The sequence below is a fragment of the Eleginops maclovinus genome, chromosome 3 (assembly GCF_036324505.1).
Source record: "Eleginops maclovinus isolate JMC-PN-2008 ecotype Puerto Natales chromosome 3, JC_Emac_rtc_rv5, whole genome shotgun sequence".
In the NCBI taxonomy this organism is placed as follows: domain Eukaryota; kingdom Metazoa; phylum Chordata; class Actinopteri; order Perciformes; family Eleginopidae; genus Eleginops; species Eleginops maclovinus.
The window spans coordinates 23970640-23991371 of record NC_086351.1 but is presented as its reverse complement, the minus strand read 5'-3'; the positions used below and the strand labels follow the sequence as shown (position 1 = coordinate 23991371).

Here is a 20732-nt window from a genome sequence, read left to right as displayed (position 1 = left end):
GATGGTAAAGATGTCAGAGTGTGGTATAGGGGAGGTCCAGACAGACATTATTGGGCTGTATATCCATACGCCTGCAGAAAACTCCTTCTCTCAGACCCTGCTGTGTATGACTGTCGACTTTGTGAATAACAATAGAGACTTAGCTCAGGACAAATCACCACACACAGAGGTAAACAGTCTCCAGCTAACAACTGCCTGTAACTACTACAGTTATCTCAAAATATATACAGATGATTCTAAGAACAAACAGGAGTGTGTGGGAATTGGTGTGTATGTCCCTCAGTTCCAAATATCTATTTCCAAAACACTATCTGATCAGTTATCAGTGTATACAGCAGAAATAGTGGCAGTCATTATTGGTTACAGTAGGTCGAAGAGGTCAGACCAGATAGGGTGGTGGTATGCACAGATTCAATGGCCGTGTTGGAAAGCATACAGTCAGTAACATCTGTCAGAGAAGATTTAATCATTGAACTGTACCATAGTTTGCTAAGACTTCACAGAGGTGGCATGGATGTACAGTTCCGTTGGGTACCAGCGCACGAGGGGCGGAAAGAGAATGAGTGTGCTGATAAACTAGCAAAAGGGGCACTACAAAGTGAAATAGCAGTACCAGTTCCACTCGGAAAAAGAGAAGGAAAAGCAGTGATTAAGAAGAAAGGAATGGAGATATGGCAGAAAAGGTGGGAGGAAGACCATAAAAGAAAGGGTTAACATAAAATACAAAAGTCAGTGATAACAAAGAACTACAAAGAAAGGAACAGAAAGGAGGAAATCATCATAACAAGACTCAGATTGTATCACACAGGTTTAAATGGCACCATGTTCGTACTTGGGAAAAGGAATAGTGACAAGTGTGGGAACTGTGGAGTGAAAGAAAAAGTTGAACATATCATATTTCACTGTGCCATGTATGCAGTAGAAAGAGAAAGGTTACATGATAAAGTCCAAGAGGCGGGGAGGGAGTGGGATTTAATGGGGATACTGGGAACAGATGGAGAGGGGTAAGAGTCACCAGGAAGGCTCTCTTTACTTTTTTAAATGACACAAGGCTGGTGAGTAGAATTTAAGAAAGGGTAAAAGACATGATGTTACACACTCTTGTACGGTAGGTGGCGGTATACACCTTAAAGTTGGTTGCGATCAGCCATTAAACCCACAGAAGAAGAACAGCTCCCTGTGCAGCAGCAGTAGCAGTGTGACAGCAACTTAAAGCTCTTTCATGAGAAACTTGAAATTATCTGGGAGGAATCATGTTTGAAAACTTCAGAGAAAGACTCCACATGGTCCAGCAAGATTTCACTACGGGGTTGGTCGTTTGTTCTCACATGCCGTTCCTCTCTGCTTAGCTAGCTGAGATAACCTCCTGCCTCAGATAGCGTTATATGGTTAGCTTTACCATATGTGCTAGCACTTGACATATAGCACGTATTTCCCTGATTTAAACAAGTAGTTTGTGACATTTATTTTTCACGTCAGTTTAACTGTACTACATTACATGTCGCAGTGTTTCATGCTATCTAGCTCGGTGCTAGTGTAGCTGCTGCTGACAGCTCAGCTGACAGTCATGTGATGAGTTTTTTCCTCTTTAACGTTGAACACAAACCCAGTGTTAGTCCACATCCAGTCTGCAAACAAGGATTAATAAAGATGAAAAACAAATGTAGCTGTTTATTAAAAACACGCAAAGAAAACCGGAAATTGTATTTCGCTTACCGTCTGACTGTCAAAGTCCCTATTGTTAATCATAATGTAAAACTCAAACAGATACTTTCATACAAAAACTTGAGTGTAGGGATAGACCTTCTGACATTGTGCTATATGTGCTACCCAGAGGTGGGAGAAGAACATAATGGACTTGAGTAAAAGTAGAAGTACCAGAGTGTAGGAATACTCTGTCACAGTAAAAGTCCTGCATTCAAAATGTTCCTCCAGTAAAAGTAGAAAAGTATTCTCATCAAAATAAACTTCAAGTACTGAATGTTAAATGACTCATTATGCATAATGGTGTATGTTGTTTATGTTTTGATAATGATTATTGATGCATTACAGTGTTTATCACAGCTGGTAAAGGTGCAGCTAGTTTTAAGATAAGATAAAATAAGATGGATTTATTTGTCCCTGTGGGGAAATTCAGGAGTTAAAACAGGAACACAGAGTGAAAAACAGGAGAGTACAGATTCACACAGGTTAAAGAAATAATACAAACATTTTAATGACCTTGTATACTGCAGGGTAGCTGCGGAATTTACTCCAGGTGGAACTAAAGTCTGATTTAAGAGTTGATTATATTTCACATCATTAATCCAAATCTGTAAAGAAACTAAAGGGATTAGGTACATGTAGTGGAGTAAAAGTACAAAGCAGCAAAAATTGAAATACTTGATAAAGTACAAGTATGTAAAACATGTACTTAAGTACAGTACTTGAATAAATGTGCTACTAAACTGAATATACTGTATGTAGGTCTTTTGGGGTGAGTGGACTAACTTCATTCATACCTGGGTCACATGCACATTGTAGTAAACAACATGGGCAGCTTTAGCTCAGAGGCTCTTTCTGTCTGTGTATCAAGTGCCACACCCGGATAAAAGCTCACTGCCATGCGTTGGCCTTGTTTAATGAGAAACATACTGTAGACCATTTCTTAAAAAGCACTATATTAAGAGTGCATTTTCAATTCCATGAAAAACTAGTGTTCTTGTGTTCAAAGACATGTGTACATCCCTGCTTTATTGTATTCACTTCTCTCCTCTTTCCTTTCCTCCAGTTTCAAGACCCTTGGAGACAAATCAAGAGACCCCAAAGTCAGGAGAAGACCCAGGTGTGTGTGTGTGTGTGTGTGTGTGTGTGTGTGTGTGTGTGTGTGTGTGTGTGTGTGTGTGTGTGTGTGTGTGTGTGTGTGTGTGTGTGTGTGTGTGTGTGTGTGTGTGTGTGTGTGTGTGTGTGTGTGTGTGTGTGTGTGTGTGTGTGTGTTTGTGTCAAAACAAAGCCGAAAGTCCATCTTGCAGTCACAATCTGTATAATTTCTTACAAAACATGGAGTAGTAGTAATACAGTTAGGGATGCAACAACCAAACATTTAAAAATGTATATTATATTAGTATGTCAACAGTCAATCAATTAGTATTCAATAATACAAGACCAGATTGCCTTCATGTGCAGCATCCACACTGTGAAACAGTATGTGGTGGTATTCACCTTAACGTTGCTTTCCAATCCACCGATACCTTCAGAGAAACAGAACACTACCCGCCGACCAAAGAGCCAATCATGTTGTTGCTGGTGGATGTTTTTCAGAGGAAGACAACAGGACTCTACTTTACTATAAATAAATAAAATAGGTTTTGAAGAGCCTGAACTGTTTGTTTAGTTGTTTAAAACAGTGATGTCAGTTAGCTTAGCTTAGGTCACAGCTATGAAATACGAAATCATCCATAATCTACGTGTGATTCTTTCCATCACTCACTTATTCCTCCTGCTTGTTGTTCAGGTTTGAAGAAAGCCTTCCTCATTTCAGTGCTGGACTGGACATCCTCAGCAGGTACACACACACACACACACATGCACACACGCACAGGCCCTTGCACACCTACAGGCATCACAGCACAGACACAACTGTACAAACACACCTTACACTATATGACCACACACACACACACACACACACACACACACACACACACACACACACACACACACACACACACACACACACACACACACACACACACACACACTCACACACACTCACTCACCTGAGGTGTTTCTGTATTCTGTGTTCCTGCAGGTATGAGGAGAGCTGGTTTCTGCTCCACAGAAGAACTAAGGACTGTGCTCAGGCTGCAGAGGTAGGATCACACACACTGATCACACACTCTCACTCACTTCTTCAGACACCATAAATGATTGACTCTGTACAGAAACAGACTTCACACAGGATTTTAGACAAGTCAGGTTTATTTATACAGCACACTTCAACATCAACGCAATTCAAAGAGCTTTACAAAAAAAATCAAAAGCTTAAGGCAGCCTTCAAAAGAAACACATTATAAAATAACTAAGTAAAATAAAAAATGACGATTTAAGAGTTAGTATAATAAAAAATAAAAAAGCTTAAATCAAATGAGACAAGTACAGTGAAGGAAATAAGTATTTGATCCCCTGCCGATTTTGTTAGTTGGCCCTCTTACAAAGAACTGAACAGTCTTTAATTTTAATGGTAGATTTATTCTAACAGTGACAGACAGAATATCAAAAAGAAAATCCAGAAATGTACACATCTACATTCTTGTCCCTGATGTCCATAGACATTAGTTCCACCATGATCACCAGACCTGTCTCTGGTCTTGCCCTCGGTGGAGATGTTGTAATCTGATTCATTGACTGTGGACAGGTGTCTTTTACCCAGGTAAAGAGTTGACATCAGGAGTAATTTCTTAAAGCGAGAGGACTTACTTAACCGGTCCGTGGGAGCCAGAATTCTTGTTGGTTGCAAGGGGATCAAATACTTATTTCCGAAGATTAAACGCAAATCAATTTATATATTTTTCTTAATGTACATTTCTGGATTTGTTTTTGGTATTCTGTCTCTCTGTTAAAATAAACCTACCATGAAAGTATAGACTTTTAATTTTCAAAATCGGCAGGGGATCAAATACTTATTTCCTTCACTGTACATGGAGAAGCCTTCAGCCTTGATTCAAAAGCAGTGAGAGTTGCAGCGGACATGCAGTTTTCTTGGAGTTTATTCCACATATGTTGAGCATTAAAACACAATGCTGCTTCTACTTGGTGTGACAAAATAAGCTAGAGTTGAATTGACTCCTGAATTGTGATGAAAAAATATATGTAACTTTAGAGAATCAACATACAATTTAAATTACAGTTTGCTAATTGCTAAGTCTTCTAGCTCTGGAAAGGATGTGCTGCTTTGCTCAGACAGAACAAGACATGTGAAGTCACCCATGTGGACCTAGAGACTTTTTACCTACATTTTATATATCATGATAGATCTATCGCATGAGAAAGTGAATCGCTGATCAAATAATAGTGATGAATAATCATCACAGCCATAAAACAACAGGATTTCAGAAAAGGTGTCCCGCAGAGTTCCATGCTGTTGAAACGAGTTATAGCTAGGCACAACTGGACATCAGCTGATACTCCAGCCTGATTAAAAACAGCAGACTTTCACTCACAGGAGCTGCCAATGTCAGTAACTGAAGCTGTGAGTACAGAAATTGGTAGCTGCTTAACAAAGTAGCTGGTAAAAAAAAAACATGATGCAGAAGGGAATTTATTGTTATTGGAGTTGAACAATACGATAATGCTTTATTGTCAGATCAAATCTATCAAACCAGGAAAAATATTGAGACACGATACAAAAAAACAGACATTTAACATAACATTACAATCACTGAAAAGACATCTTGTTCAAGACCCTCTAACATACATTTGACCGGGGATTTAACGGTGTATTTAGTTTGAAGATTGACTTGTGCACAAAGGAGTGCATTCATTTTATATTTAATAAATTGTTGGACCCTGTATCTCTGATTCAATGGTTACAATTCTATTAATTGTTCAGAACCTGGTTGGAGACAATCTGACTATGGTGTTATGGTCAGATGATTCATAGTCTCCCACAGGGTTGACCTACAATCTTAGAGACGATTTTCAACTGGTGGAGCAGCATGGATTTTAAAGTCGTAGACAAACACTTGTACCATGTATTGCAATACTGAAAGTCACAGATGTAAAAAACAAAGTGTGTGTGTGTGTGTGTGTGTGTGTGTGTGTGTGTGTGTGTGTGTGTGTGTGTGTGTGTGTGTGTGTGTGTGTGTGTGTGTGTGTGTGTGTGTGTGTGTGTGTGTGTGTGTGTGTGTGTGTGTGTGTGTGTGTGTGTGTGTGTGTGTGTGTGTGTGTGTGTGTGTGTGTGTGTGTGTGTGTGTGTGTTAGGCAGTAGATGGAGACATAGTGATGCTGTCTGCACACTGGGAGAGAAAGAGAGCGGCTCTGACTCAGCTGCAGGAGCAGCTGCAGATTGTGCCGGCCTTCATCAGCGATCTGGACGCCATCACTGCTAACATCGGTGTGTTTCCTTCCTGTATAATAAAGGCTGTCACCGATGCCTGCAGATAATGTCGGACAGTGGACTTCAGCAGTGGTAGAAGAAGCACTCAGATCCTTCACTTAAGTTAAAGTAACGACTCCACAGTTTAAAAATACTCTGATACAAGTTCAAGTCCTGCAATCCAAATTTTACTGGAGGAAAAGTTAATTAGTATTGTGTGCTTCATTCAGTGCTTTTTAATTGTTTTTATCTTGCGCACACTAGATAATCATTGAAGTTATCATCATGTGCAGCAAGACAGAAGTAATTATATATTTCAGGCCTTCAGATCCTCTGTTGAAATTAACAACTTAATCATTTCACAAGTATGTTATATCCTTACACAAACCATCAGAAGTAAAACTGAAATCCCCTTTTTAATACATAACGATGCATTATATTTGATAATTTGATCACTGTTTTCTGTGTTAAAAACTATAGCAGTTAAATAAATGTAATGAAGTGTGTACAATGTTTCCCTTCAAAATGTAGTGCAGTAGATTTATATAGTACCATAAAATAGTAATACATTAGTAAAAAACAAATACAAATGTTCAATACTTGAGTAAATGTACTTGGTTACTTTCCACCACAATGTGCTACCTGTATAGCTTTAAGAATTCTGAATTGACATCCTGCACTAAGATAGATATGGAACCCCACATATTAAATGAATACAAAAAATATATATATATAAATGAACCAACAATTTGCACATTTTTTAAAGAAATTGTTGAAACTCTAGTTATAATTATGAAAGGTAATTTCATCATTTTTTTTCATTTAATTATTGAATAACGTGTGTGTGTGTGTGTGTGTGTGTGTGTGTGTGTATGTGTGTGTGTGGGGTGTGTGTAGCTCATTTGGAGGGAGACTTTGAGGAGATGGAGAGCAGGCTGGTGTACCTGGAGACTTTGTGCTGTCAGTCTGAACAGCAGACTGTGCAACAGCAGCATATCAACCAACTAGAGGCATATAAGAAAAAGAAGAGGTATGACCTGCAGGTGATTTATTATTCACTGTGTTATGAGGTTACTAATTAATAAATGTGCGCTAGTTATTGACTTAACACTTTCGGAGTATCATTGAATAGTGTTTTTACATCCAGTGTCAGACGCTGTCTAACTTTGTCAGACTTCCTTTTTTGTGTTCCATATAACTTCTCAAAGTGACAAGCTGTGGTCATAATGAAATAAACACATTTAGTTGTTTTCCTGGATGGATAAAGTGTTTTTTTTAGCCAGAAAATACTGTAAGATAATGCTAAGCTGTTTGTGTTGTAACAGGAAGGAGGTGGAGGCGCTGGAAGGTGAGATGCTGCTGTAGTCTAATCAGGGATTACCAGAGGTGGAAGGATTACTCTTTACTTTACTTACTTAAGTAAAAGTAGCACTACTACAGTGTGAAAATACTCAATAACAAGTAAAAGTTCTGCATTTAAGAGTGTACTGAAGTAAAAGTATTAGCATTAAAAAATACTTTAAGTACCAAAAGTAAAAGTACTCGATATGCAAAATAGCCAGTTAAAGCACCATGTGTTTTAAATGATTTGTAGAAAAGTATTGTTGCATTCATGTGTTCATTACTTCAATGTGGCACTTGGTTAAGGTGGGGTTTATTTTAAGGTGCTATAGAATGGAAAACTGTATTTACCTGGGCATAGTTGAATAAGGAGAGTTCGGTACATGGAACTGACATACCGTGAACCTTAAGCACCATTGTTTCCTCCTTCACGTGCAAATCATTAATATGCATATCACAGCGGTAAAACGGGTGAATTACAACAATCCCTGTGTGTGACGTAACACACGGTAGTCCAGCCCCAACATTTGCATACACCAGCTGCTGGAAACACTAAGGCTAACACTTACCACTCCATAACGTTGCTCTCCAATCCAATTTCTGTGGGCTCTGAGGCAGCCATGGGTTGCTCCTTGTAAACCAGCCAATCAGAGCAGAGCTCGTCATAATTATTTAAATGAGCCCCAAATAAGGCCATTCAGCTTGTTTCATTCTAGGACCAAATCATAGGGTTGTAAATGGGTCTGTAAAACCACATCTGGACATTTTTTGGATCAACCAAAATTATATACCTTCTTTGTAGACATCAGAGAACAATTTAAAATACCAGATAGATGCTTTCTATGGCACCTTTAAATGACTTTATTATTACTCGGTGGCTTAATTTATAATTTAATGCGTTTAGATTTTTGTAATAATAACCAAAAAACCTTGAATCTGCAAAGTAACTCAATATGTAAAATAAATGTATTGAAGTAAAAAGTAAAACATCTGCATCAGAAAATGTAATGAAGTAAAAGATTAGAGGACTAACGTGTCTTCTGTTTGCAGTTGAACTGAACTCTGAGCATGCTCAGAAGGTGGCAGAGCTGGAGCAGGCCATGAAGCAGAAACTGAAAGAACGACAGAAAGTGTACGAGGAAGCCTTTAACCAAGACGTGCAGCAATACCTCTCCACCGGATACCTGCAGCACAGAGGTACGCCACACAGAGTACCTCTTTTAATGATCAGACCCAAAGCAGAAAGAGCAGATCAGTGGAGAAGTGGAGATTTTAAGGCAATTTAAGAGATGCATGGATATGCGTTGTATTCATCCACAGTAGGATGGAGCTTTAAAGGTCTCATATTATGCTATATTTTAACAATATATTGTAGGGCAATATCTATACAAAACTTGCAAGTGTTTTGCTCAAAATACCAAACAGATCACCCATTGCAGCATGCCTCATCCCCCTCTATTTCAGCCCTGTTCCTGAAGTGCTGATTCTGTGACTGTAGCTTTAAATGAACTAGCTGCTGCTGGCCACGCCCCTTTGGAGCGTCATGCTGCTCTCTGTGAAGAGAGAAGTGTCTAACGGAGATACTCAGCTAAACGCTGCCATGACTAAACGCCATATTATGTTCCAAACCACATCCAGCATTATTTCTGAAACACTTCTCAGTGTTTACCACTAGAACGGAGACATTATATGTATTTGATACAACAACTCTAAAGGCTTATTTATGGTTCAACGTCGACATAACGCAACGACCACGCGCAGCCGTGAACATTTATAGTTCTGCGTTCTGCATAGTTCATCGCCACTACGGTAGGGGCTCAATGTTTTTTGTAAAGACTGACTAAGATTCATTTGACGTCAATCATCGTTGCTCATTGTATTTGTTTACCAGACGTTCTTCTGCTTGGTCCATTCTAGGTTTTTTTTAAATGGCGTTCTTTGTGGATTGTAGGAATTGAAAACTGGGGAAAAGTGAAATGACGGAAATGAGGTTTGTCATTTTAGCGGACCAATCACAGCCCTTACGGCTGCGTCGCCTCAACGCAAGGTTACAGTTTTTGGGAGGTGCACGCAACGACGCAAGGAGGGCCCGCAACGACGCAACGGGTCCGTAAAATACCTTGCGTTGCATCGACGTTGAACCATATATGGCCTTAACTCCCTCCTGCTGAACACACACACACACACACACACACACACACACACACACACACACACACACACACACACACACACACACACATGCTGCGGAGGGGATTCAGCTAGCGACTGTATATGGGGGACGATAGGTTGGGACGTGTCACGTGGACGGGACGTTGCCAGGAGTTCAATGTAAAGCCAGCCCACATTTCCAATATGACGTCATAACCGAAGTAAATCTGGATCAGCTCGTTTGTACCCCCCGTTTTTAGTGATGTGGGTAAGGAGGACACTTTTTGAGTCTCCTTACCCACCGGGGACACATATTTATGTATACAAGACATCAAAAAGTGCATTTTGCATAATAGGGGACCTTTAAGAATCTTAGGCAGATCAGAACCTTTACTCAAGTTTAAGGACTGTTACTGTCGTGGGTTCCTTCTTTATTTTTCCATCAAGCCACTAAACACCTTAAACAGACATTTCTAATGTGTTTCCTCTTGTTTATATTTGTTTTACTTACATTGTTGTTGACTTGTTTTGATGGTGAAGGTATTGCGCCATGGGTTTACTCAGATAAAAATAACACACTTTTTCACACAGATAACGAAGAAAACAGGCCTTTATAATAGTCAAAGCAAATTTAAACAAAAGAGGCAAAATTACAATGGAATAATAAACAATTTAGTTGGTCCTTACTTTCTTTCTCTCTATTTGTAGGCTTGTATAACTTCGAAACATAAACAGTTAAAACACTGTCCCTGATGGTGTCTTTTCCACAGGTTGCCCACCTGTCACACAGAGGGTGGCACTGTTCTAACAATAGGTTTTAAAAACACATAAAAGAGAGGCAAGAATAAAGTGTCTCATGTTGACATGCAATGATGAAAAAAACTTGAAATTCAGTGAATGGAAACGACCCCGGTGTTAGGGGTTAGTTATTTTTTGGACATGGCTGCCCAGGCTGTGTGTACTTATTTCAAGTTTCAAAGGTTTGATGTCATATACTTATGCCACCGGTTCCTCAGCAATGCAACATAAATATTTAAAAGACATAAAACAAATTCAAAAATAAAAGCTTATATGCCATGTGTGTGGCTGTGTGTGTGCTCAGAGCCAGCAGAGCCAGCAGGAACAGACGTACGTGTTCTGGATCAGATGACAGTCACTAACATATCAGACCAGGAGGCTTTGGATGACTTCCTTAACTCCACTGGTGATGATATCAGCACAGGATCCTCTCTGACCTCAGGTAACCCCAACACACTTTCTCTACAGGCCTCCAAAGGCTTTAGTGAATGTCCCTGCTGCGGGATAAGGAAAAGAACTCTGATTCTGAAGCCTCAAGGCAGGCAGATATTGTAGATAATGGTATCTTATATTGTTAAACCTTTTAAAGCTACCTTTTTATTACTTTTTGAGCAGAAAAACATCTTGCTGAAGAAGCTAGCATCGAACAACAGAACAGCTTTTATTTTTGTGTTACCGGCCACCTGGTGTATGTAGGTGTAATTATGTAGCATTTTTTGGCCATTAGCTCTTTAGCTACTGGTTGTTGTGTGTTCACATCAGACACTATCTTAGATATTACATATACATCTTCTCTCAAGATAGGGTGAAAAATGATTGGAGGAGGAAAGAGTACAGTGAAAACAGCAGGTCAATGGTTCTACATTATCGCATGTATAAAAATCAAAGAGCATAAAATAAAGAATATAATACCAACCTCCCCTGGAGAAAGGGCCTGAAGCTGATCCAACTGATGTGTGATTGTACCCCACAGGCTTGAACTGAAAGGATTCTTTTACAAGAATATTAAGCTTTAGTCGTCTTCTGTCGCAGGTCCAGATCTAGAGTCCTTCTCTTCTGAATCTGAAATGAAAAGCCAAATGATACAAGCTCCTCCCACAAAGAACCAGGCTGCAGAGTGGGAGCAGGAAGAGGAAGAGGCTGCCAGTGAGGGGAACGACAAGCCTCTGGTGCAGTCAGATGAGGAAGACGTTCAGCCGGACATGTCCCTGGTTGCTTTGCAGGACATTGGCACATTAAGGGGCTCTGATGAGAGTGACCCTGCAGAGGACCTGCCATCTGGGTAACTTCGCAAACAGGCCCTTAAAACTTCTTGATTACTATGCATCACTAACTACTGTCCCCCTCTGCTCTGACTTGTCATAGCTCCTCTCTGCAGCAAAATGAGCCAGCACTCTCTGAATCAGACACTGCTTTCTGAACATTTGATAACAAAACACAAAGACAAATCTATCCTTTCTATCATTTGGTTTAAAGCCTCTTCCAGAAAGCAAGCTACAGAGACCATACTGTAGATGGTGCAGCTGGTTCCACCGTACAACATGAGCAGTAAGGCAGTTGGGATGACACCGTTAAACACATTGAAATCACAATAAAGATGCTCTGTAAGCCACAGGACTTCTCGACACACCAACTTCATTTATAAGAAGAGAGTGGGCGACAGACTGACTGATCTCCAAACTGGCAGTCAACAATTCTTAATTTATTAGGTTGGTGATATTTTATATCGTTCGTGAAAAGCTACAATAAAATGACCCTGCCAACCTGAGATATCATAATCGTCTACTCCAAAAATATCATACTGAAACAGCTGTGTTTAAAATCCTAAAGGTCGACTTTTGAAACACAAAAACCTTGGTCTGTATTTGTCTCTTCACCCATTCAATAAAAAGATATCTCTTTATATCTTGTACCTTTGTCTCGTCAAGATTATTCCTAGAACTCTGTTAACAACCTGGCTAAGTTTCTTCAAAAGTAAAAAATACAAAGCAAGACTCACAGGCAACAAGTGGAGTCCAGGCTTAGTTCCAAAAACGATGTCAGTTTTCTTTAGGAAACACGGCTCCATTAACATTCTGTCCCCTGATTAGCATTGTTAGCTGTGTATAGCCAAGCAAAGGAAGGAAAAGTTGCAGAAGCAGAATACATCTTTCTCTAGGATATCTTAAAACCTAGACAAAGACAATACTGCCATTTAGTTGCAAAAAGTTAAGTTTATTTATATAGCACCTTTCAACACAAGGCAATTCAAAGTACATTATCCCTCTATGTGAAACCAACATCTGTCTGTGAACTTGTGGCAACATCATGAAAACAATGTCTCAGAAAACTGATATTTTCCACAGTAGCAGCAGGCCCCTGTTCCACTATGTCCTTGTGCATGACACCTGCAGATACAGAGCACTTGAATTTGTACCAAATCACATGTTCAGTTATCACATAGACACGTAATGTGTGGAGGTTTTACACACACTTCTGACCATATACTATTAAGTGAGAAGAAAGTAGGTTTTTTTAGTGTAGGTGTTGACATTTGAAGTTTAAAGCTGTGTGATGTGGAATAAATGTAAACTCATTTAATATGTGCTGGCTTAACAAGTATATTTCTCTCTGAAATGCCATTACCAGGCATCATTTCCATTTTTGAAAAAGAGTAGACATTCTAGAAATAAAAGTAATCACATAATAATTGTAATGATTATTAGAAATAGCTGATTAGTAAAGACTGAAAAGTGATTACAATATTATCATGTGATATCCTTTACACAAAGAAATCCTCTTTCATAGAGGTTAAAAGTCCAAAGTCTTTGAGAGTGCTGTTTGAAACACTTTCAATAAAAACGGATCATTGCAACCCCAACGAATATACAAACGGGTGACTGAACCAAAGATGTTAAACGTATTAAAGTAATGTATGATATCATGTTATATTAAGGAATTAAAAATATATTCATTTATTTCTTTTTTTATGCAGTTATTCTTGTATGCATTAATGTTTTTTTTGTGTTTGTTGAAAGGGGGGGACGAATTCGAACCTGAGTCTTGGAACTGAGTCCCTATATGGGCCGCAACACTTCTATAGGGAGCTATTGTGTGCGACATCATGCATGATATACTGGATGGTGTCGAACAGTAGGAAACTAAGTTGTTGTTTGAATACTTGAATAAGAATTTCATCTCTAATGAAAACCTACTCCAAAGTGAATGATTCAACTATGGCTTTATGGATAAAAAGAACCGTCCATCACACATAAATCTGTTTAGCTCTGGCAATAATAATATGTCCGACTCAGCACCCACCGGTCAAGCTGCTCCACTGTCTCACATGGTGTCCCTCAGGGGTCAGTACTGGGTCCACTCTTGTTCATCATTTACCTACTCCCCCTTGGCACTATCCTCCGTCATCATAATGTCCATTTCCACTGCTACGCCGATGATACACAGGTCTACATTCCCAGCAAACCCAACACTGCCCTCCCCCCAACCACTCTCACCAACTGCCTCAAAGACATCCAGAGCTGGATTAGCAGAAACTTTCTGAAACTCAATGCCAGGAAAACCGAAGCCCTGCTTATTGGCACCAAAACAACGCTCTTCAAAACTCCATCCTCCCCTGCCTCCAACATCATCATTGATGGTTGTTCTATTCCCTTCTCTGGCCAAGTTAAAAGCCTTGGTGTCATGGACAGCTCCCTCTCATTTGCACCTCACATAAATAACATCTAACAGACTGCTTTCATCCACATACGCAACATCTCCAACCTCCGCCCATCCCTGTCTCAATCAAATACTGAAGTCCTGGTCCACGCATTCGTCACATCCCGCATCGACTACTGTAACGCCATCCTCTCAGGCATTCCCAACAAACTCACCAATAAACTTCAAATCATACAGAACTCTGCAGCCCGGATCATCACCAACTGCATTGGCTCCCTGTTCAATCCCATATCAACTTCAAAAACCTACCTTTTATCATGTTCTGTTGCCTCTGTAGCGTATTGAATAAAATGTACGGTGTACTTTGGTGTCATTTAAGGTGCCTAAAATAAAATTTATTATTATTATTATTATTATTATTATTATTAGCTCTGGCAATAATATTGGACTAAATGCTAACATTATGCCCTAGGAGGAATCTCCCAATAATCGTTGGTGATGTTGACCCTCGAAGGGACAGACATTGGCAGTTGTTGTTACTTTTGTTGCATATAACAGATAGTTTTTCACCATGTTGTACAGAGGGAATGACTGCTTTTAAAAACATCTAATGGAGGAGCATCACAGGTTGTTTACAGTTTTTGAATCCTCAAAAAGAATTTGCTCCTAGAACATAACTTCATGATTCATTATCCTGACTCTATACGCCAAATTGGACCTTTAGTTCATGTTTGGACTATGAGGTATGACGCTAAAAATTCATGGCGCTAAACATGAATTTTTCAGCATTAAATATTTAAACAACATAACAAAAAATCCCTCACCAAAAAACACCAATATGCTGTTGTACATCATTGGGAATCTCCTTCTGCAAAAGGTATTGAGTCTGGACCGGTCAAATCAAAAAGACTGATGCTGAAAATTATGATTTCATGTCAGAGCATTTTCAAATCAACATGTCAAGTGAGATACAGTTGACGACTTGGGATAAACATAATGGTATGGAATATCATACTGGTCTTGTTTGCCCAGATGTCATAGTGTTTAGGAAGATTGTATTATTTTGAGAAATGGGGTAAAGTTTCTTGTATCACAAACTGAGATATCCTTTGAACATTTACATGGTTTTCCTGTTGTTAACAAAGACATTTTAATGATTACCCTTCATAACTTGCGGTACTATAAGCTCTTTGATATCCAAAGGGTCTTACGGTACACTCATTTTTCTATGTTGTACCAGATGGCTATATTATTTACTCACTGACACTGTGCAGAGCTGGGTCTTTGCTCAGTCAGTGAAACTATTTAGAGCAGGAGAGTGATCTAATTTCTGATCTGCATGTGTGTGTTGCAGCAGGTTACAGTATTACTATAAGGGGTTAAGCAGTTGATTCAAGTGTTTTCCTTGGTGGTCACAAGTATGCAGTATCAAAGATCCTTGACATTTTTCAGATATTATTATTATTATTATTATTATTATTATATTGTTAGCTTGTCAGGTGATAAGACATCAATAATTACTCAGCATTTGCAGTGACGCAGCTTTGACTTTTTGGCTTGCACAGATGAACAGCCTAAACCTTATTGCTTGGTGTTTACAGAGCCCAAAGCCCAGAGTGTGACGCGGAGGAGTGGAACAAAGATGTTACGCGACGCAGTGAGGGGCTCTTTGACGCCATGATGAAATCTCTTTGGGAACCGATGGACTCTATGACCTCCCCGATCCCCTCCCTGATAAATCATGTCGTTCTGATCCCTGTCTGAACGTCTCAAATATTTTATACTTCCCATAATCTGCCATGATCTGACATCACAATAATACTTGAAAAGGCCAACCTCACTTCCCTGTCTGTCACTGACACTGGTTACCTAAGTCATGTGTCACTATTTCACCATTTAATAATCTCACTGAAGAATGACTCCCCTGTCATACACTTTTGTTGATCCATATTGAAGTGGCAACACCAGCAAAAGCTAAGAATAGCAAAAAAAACAAAAAACTGTCCATTATAAAAGACACATTTCACTTCAGGGTGGTAGCAGGCCACCCCAAATAGCCACTCGGAGAATATGGGGACATGCTGATGTGCACATTCAAAATAAAATACCTTTGAAATGTCATATATGAGCTCTCGTCCCTGTTTGCTTTTCTCACTGTACACATCGCGTCACGATTAAAGCAATTGTCTTAAAAACATAAGCAGCCTAATATCCAGGGGGGGATGTCATTAGTGAGTAACAAACAGTGAAGGGCAGATCGTTTGATGCGCATTTGATCCTCTTAAATAACTTGTAATCACAACTGAAACGATTGCAGAGCTGTGATTGGTTCAGATAAGTCCAGCGTGCATCACGCCTCTTTTAAACATCACTATTGCCGGAAATACAATCCCCAGGAGGACACATCGGTGTATCCTCGGTTATAACTCCTCCAGAGAGCCGGCTCGCTATTGGAGGATCGAGGAAAAGACCAAAGAGAAATGAGAAAGGGCTAAAGTCAAGTCAAAGTCAACTTATTGAGAAGGGGTTATGCCTTTGAGATAGGGTGACCAGATTTGAGTTTGTGAAAAAGAGGACACTTCATCGGGGGTGGGGGTTGGGTCACATATGCACCTATGAACATGTGAATTCATATAAATGTGTCAACAGACATGGTGACTTGTATGATAATGACTTTGGCCGGCCCAACGCTAACAGAAAAACACTGCCTCAAAAGGCTATTTTGAACACTTGAAAGTTTTAAATGTGCAAAAACAAATTATACATTTGTTTACAATGTAAAGTATAGTCACAACAATGGTAAAACAAAAATAATAAAAATAATAAACCTTATTGCACAAAATAAGACATTTTTAAAGTTGAAAAGTTGTACAATGGCTGATACTTTTCAGTCCTCCTCCTCACGTGGGGCATATTTCTCAGAGGACTGAATCTTTCCCAACAGTCTACGATTACTCATTAAGTAAGAATGGAAGTCTATGCAGGTCATGTTCTTGTAATTGTACTGGGTGCACAGAATCCCCTTCAGTGAATCAACAGACAAGCGATTCCTCTCCTTGGTCCATTGGGCTTGCATCAGGGAAAAGATACGCTCAACATTTGCATTGTGTGCAGGTATGGCAAAAAAAACCTGTGCCATCCTAAGCAGCTCTGAATGAAAATCAACACTTTTGGATCTTTCAAAGAATTTGGTCCACCTCTGGTGTGCTTGTAGACCACAGAAGTCTGCATCACTGTTACTTCTCTCAATGAAATTCTTCAGATTGGTGACCTGATCAAAGCACTTTGAATCATCAATGTCCACCCTTTTCCCAGCTAGGTGCCTGATACAGCCCTCTACGTCATTCCAGTCAGGAATCTCACTCAGATCCATCCACATAAAAGTGGAAAACTCCTCCATGGGTGCCATCCATGTCTCTAGATAGTCCAAGCATGTACTGTACAGGCCCTGTACTTGAGCAGAGAAATGCTCACACCTCTGACCATGCCCATCCTTCTGACTTTGTGCCAGCATACTCTTGACTTTAAGAGGCATGAAGTTGTTCATCTTGCGTTCAAGAAGCATGCTGTGACAAAAACAATGATTTCACAGCTGGATACATCTGTAGCAATCTCTCAATTCCTGGGAATAATGACAGCCATCGTGTCTTGCTGTGAGAGAGAAGAGCTCTAAATTCAACATCAGCAAACTCACAGTACTCCTTCAGACTCTCTGTGCGCACAGTGTAGATGTGGAAGTGCTGATAAATTTTGAAAAAGATGTGCTCAATGTCAACATCCAGTGTGTCTGCTCCGTGGTGAACACAATTGTTCAGAATATGTGCTGGGCAGCCTACACCAATAAGAGCTGTGTTCTGCAAGGACTTTTTCAAATTTGCAAAAACATTCTTCCCATCCTCATTACGCCGGATTCCTCCAAAATGTGTGTTGCAGTTGTCACCAGTGAATGCAATGCATTTCGAAAATATCCCTTTCTTTTCCAGTGTGTCTTTTATGTACTGTGAAATCGTTTCAGCTGATTCATTTGGGGTGTTTTTAATTTCAAGTAACTTACTTTGCACACCACCGTTTTTCCAATCAAAATATTGAATGAGCAGAGGGAATATTTTCACTGCTCCATGATTGCTGCCATCAGTAGAAACGCCACAGTAGGGGATATCTTGAAGTGCTTCTAGCGCAACTTAAACGGAATGTGGGGCTATCACGGCATTTACAATTGCTTCTGTCGAGCGCATGAGAACTTTTGAGCAGTTGGAGAATCTGTGAACACCTTTTTTAACAAGCCAGATGTGCAGTCCATTGACCTGTAGCTTTCGTGGTGCTTAACCGTGTGGAAAGCAAAAGCACCCTCAGCAGCAGTGACAGCTGCAATCTCGTTTTTACTTACGAAAACATCTGTCACTTTAGCTGATGAGCTCTCGCCCCTCGCTGCTGTTCGATGCTTTGCTGAACATATGTGTGCCTGTAGGTCGTTGGCACCTTTATTTGCGACCGACACGTAAGTGCCTGCTTTGCAGGTCAGGCACTCAGCTTCGTGTTGATCTCGACCAAGACGAAAACATGGAAACTTATGTTTTAAATCGTCAGTGAACTTGCACTTACGTTTCGGCATGGCTGAAGATGCCGGGTAGCCATGCGCGTTGCCAGTGGTAAACACGAAAGTTTGCGCTATTGAGGTGAGTGACCAATTAAATGTTTAGGCCGAGAATATCGACCAATGACGGTAGCGCTAAGGTCTGGCTCTACACCCTGCACTTCAACCTAATGCAAAGCGAACTGTAGGGGGAGGGCGTGACTAGTATGTGAATGAAAGAGAGAGCAATGCAAATTCGCTGTAAACACGTTTGAGGCTAGAATAACAAAATCCCGGACGATTTTGAAATTCCGCCCGGACACATTTATAGGTTTCAAAAAGAGGACATGTCCGGGCAAAAGAGAACGTCTGGTCACCCTATTTGAGAGCCACGGTCAGCACGATGTTCCGACTCCGACTCCAGGGGACCACAAGACCTAGGCAACGTGAGTCGGGTGCGATGACCAGCGAGTGGAGGGAAGTCGTCTAAGTCCATGTTGGAGTACGTGTTGGTCAGCCGGAGGGCCTGGTGAGCAGTGGGACGGCATTTGAGCTTCCCACGGTGTTTCCCCCGGCGGGCATCCGTCCATGGCTCTTTCTGGCTCGGAGTGGAGCTAACCGGGGCCTTGAGCTGAGCTCCAGCATGCTGGTGCCGGCCTGTTGCTTTTGAAGCTGTGTGGATGGTCGTAGTTCTCTAGTAGGTTTGGTTGTGCTATTGGCAAAAGCAACAAGTGACGGGTAAAGGTGTCTCTAGTCTTGGTTGGGTAGCTAGCTCGCTAGCTCCGATGCTAAACACAAGCCTGGTTTTGTCCGCTGTCGGCTGTCACAGATTGCAGAGTAGGCCTATAAATCACGTTGAATTGTAATATACACAGCGCCAACTAAGCAGACTTCCGACGGTGCCGAAAGATTACGATCAGTGTTAAAATGCAGGTTTAAAAAGTAGAAAAGGTTGAAGTAAACGAGCAGATATGAATATGTAATACGTGAGTAATAACAGACGTTTACACAATGAACAATTAAAAAGAAACTCCGTATAGCTCACCCTGGGGGCAGTTACAGGTATAGCGTCTCCCCTTCCACTGTCATTCTCCCTTCACTTGACAGGAGTCGAACCTTGATACCACAGGCCGCCTCTGGGTGTTCTATACCCGGGCCTTGAGCTGACATGAAGCTTGGTGGTGCCGGCCTCAAATGTTTTGTTTTTATATTCATTTTTCTTTTTCTGCTCACAATTTTGGTTCCACTAATAAAGAACAAAATGCGCAAAACTGATGGAACCAACAATTTCTCCTGATTTTTAAATAGTGACTCAATTATTTCTATTATACATTTGATAACGTGTGTACAGCCTTGGCTAAATCTTTCCCTGGGCTGGTTCCCTCTGATCTGTGCACATATATGTGTAGGAAACAAAATCTACAGCTCCGGAAAAAATTAAGAGACCGCTCCAAATTTTTCTTAAATCTTTTTCTCTACATGTATGGCAGCCATTCCAGTGTCTGTATATGGCCTGGAATAATGAACAGCAGGAGCTGAAACTGTCAGATTTGATCACTTTGGGGGAGTTCAAGTCCATTTTGAAGGACAGAAAACAAAACACTCTTGGTCGATGTGATGCTCTTGCATCAAATTATGCCAGTTTTTATGCTTTATAACAGTTTCTTTTATTTGCATATTGACTGGAAAATGTGCCATTTCATTTGTGTTTTACGACAGCTGTATTCATCTGCCTGTATATTTAGTGTTTATTTGTTGTAACATTGTTAATGCTGCCCTCTCTTAGCAAGGTCATTCATTTGAATCTCAATGAGATTTCTACCTGGTTAAATAATGTATATATGTATATATATACAGCTCCGGAAAAAATTAAGAGACCACTCCAAATGTTTCTTACATCTTTATGTCTATATGTATGGCAGCCGTTCCAGTGTGTGTTAGATTCAAACACAGAGAAATGTTGTCAGTAGTTTATAAATACAATAAACGAAAAAGAAATCATATAACTCAAAGACAAACCTATAAATAATGTGATCTCTTAATTTTTTCCCACGGATATATATCTATATATATATTTTCATACGTATACATATATAAGATAAATTTATAGTATATATTATAAATGCAGTGGAGACA

At 40.1% G+C, this 20732-nt stretch overlaps 1 protein-coding gene across 1 annotated transcript; it reads left to right on the top strand.

Moving 5' to 3' along the window:
- The first annotated feature begins 1128 nt into the window (after positions 1-1128).
- Positions 1129-12276, top strand: LOC134861960 (dysbindin-A-like). Its single transcript, XM_063879587.1, has 10 exons — positions 1129-1309; positions 2771-2824; positions 3494-3544; positions 3791-3851; positions 5962-6094; positions 6974-7106; positions 7402-7424; positions 8468-8614; positions 10671-10808; positions 11399-12276. Exons 1-10 carry the CDS (start codon positions 1254-1256, stop codon positions 11650-11652), a joined length of 1050 nt encoding a protein of 349 aa, XP_063735657.1. The 5' UTR covers positions 1129-1253; the 3' UTR covers positions 11653-12276.
- The last annotated feature ends 8456 nt before the right edge of the window (positions 12277-20732 follow it).

Bases quoted from the DNA above. Each gene is read 5' to 3' on its own strand.
- LOC134861960 (XM_063879587.1), top strand. From the start codon at position 1,254: ATGTTTGAAAACTTCAGAGAAAGACTCCACATGGTCCAGCAAGATTTC. The intron at 7,107-7,401 runs GTATGACCTGCA...GTGTTGTAACAG, and splicing joins GCATATAAGAAAAAGAAGAG to GAAGGAGGTGGAGGCGCTGG. The intron at 10,809-11,398 runs GTAACCCCAACA...CTTCTGTCGCAG, and splicing joins AGGATCCTCTCTGACCTCAG to GTCCAGATCTAGAGTCCTTC.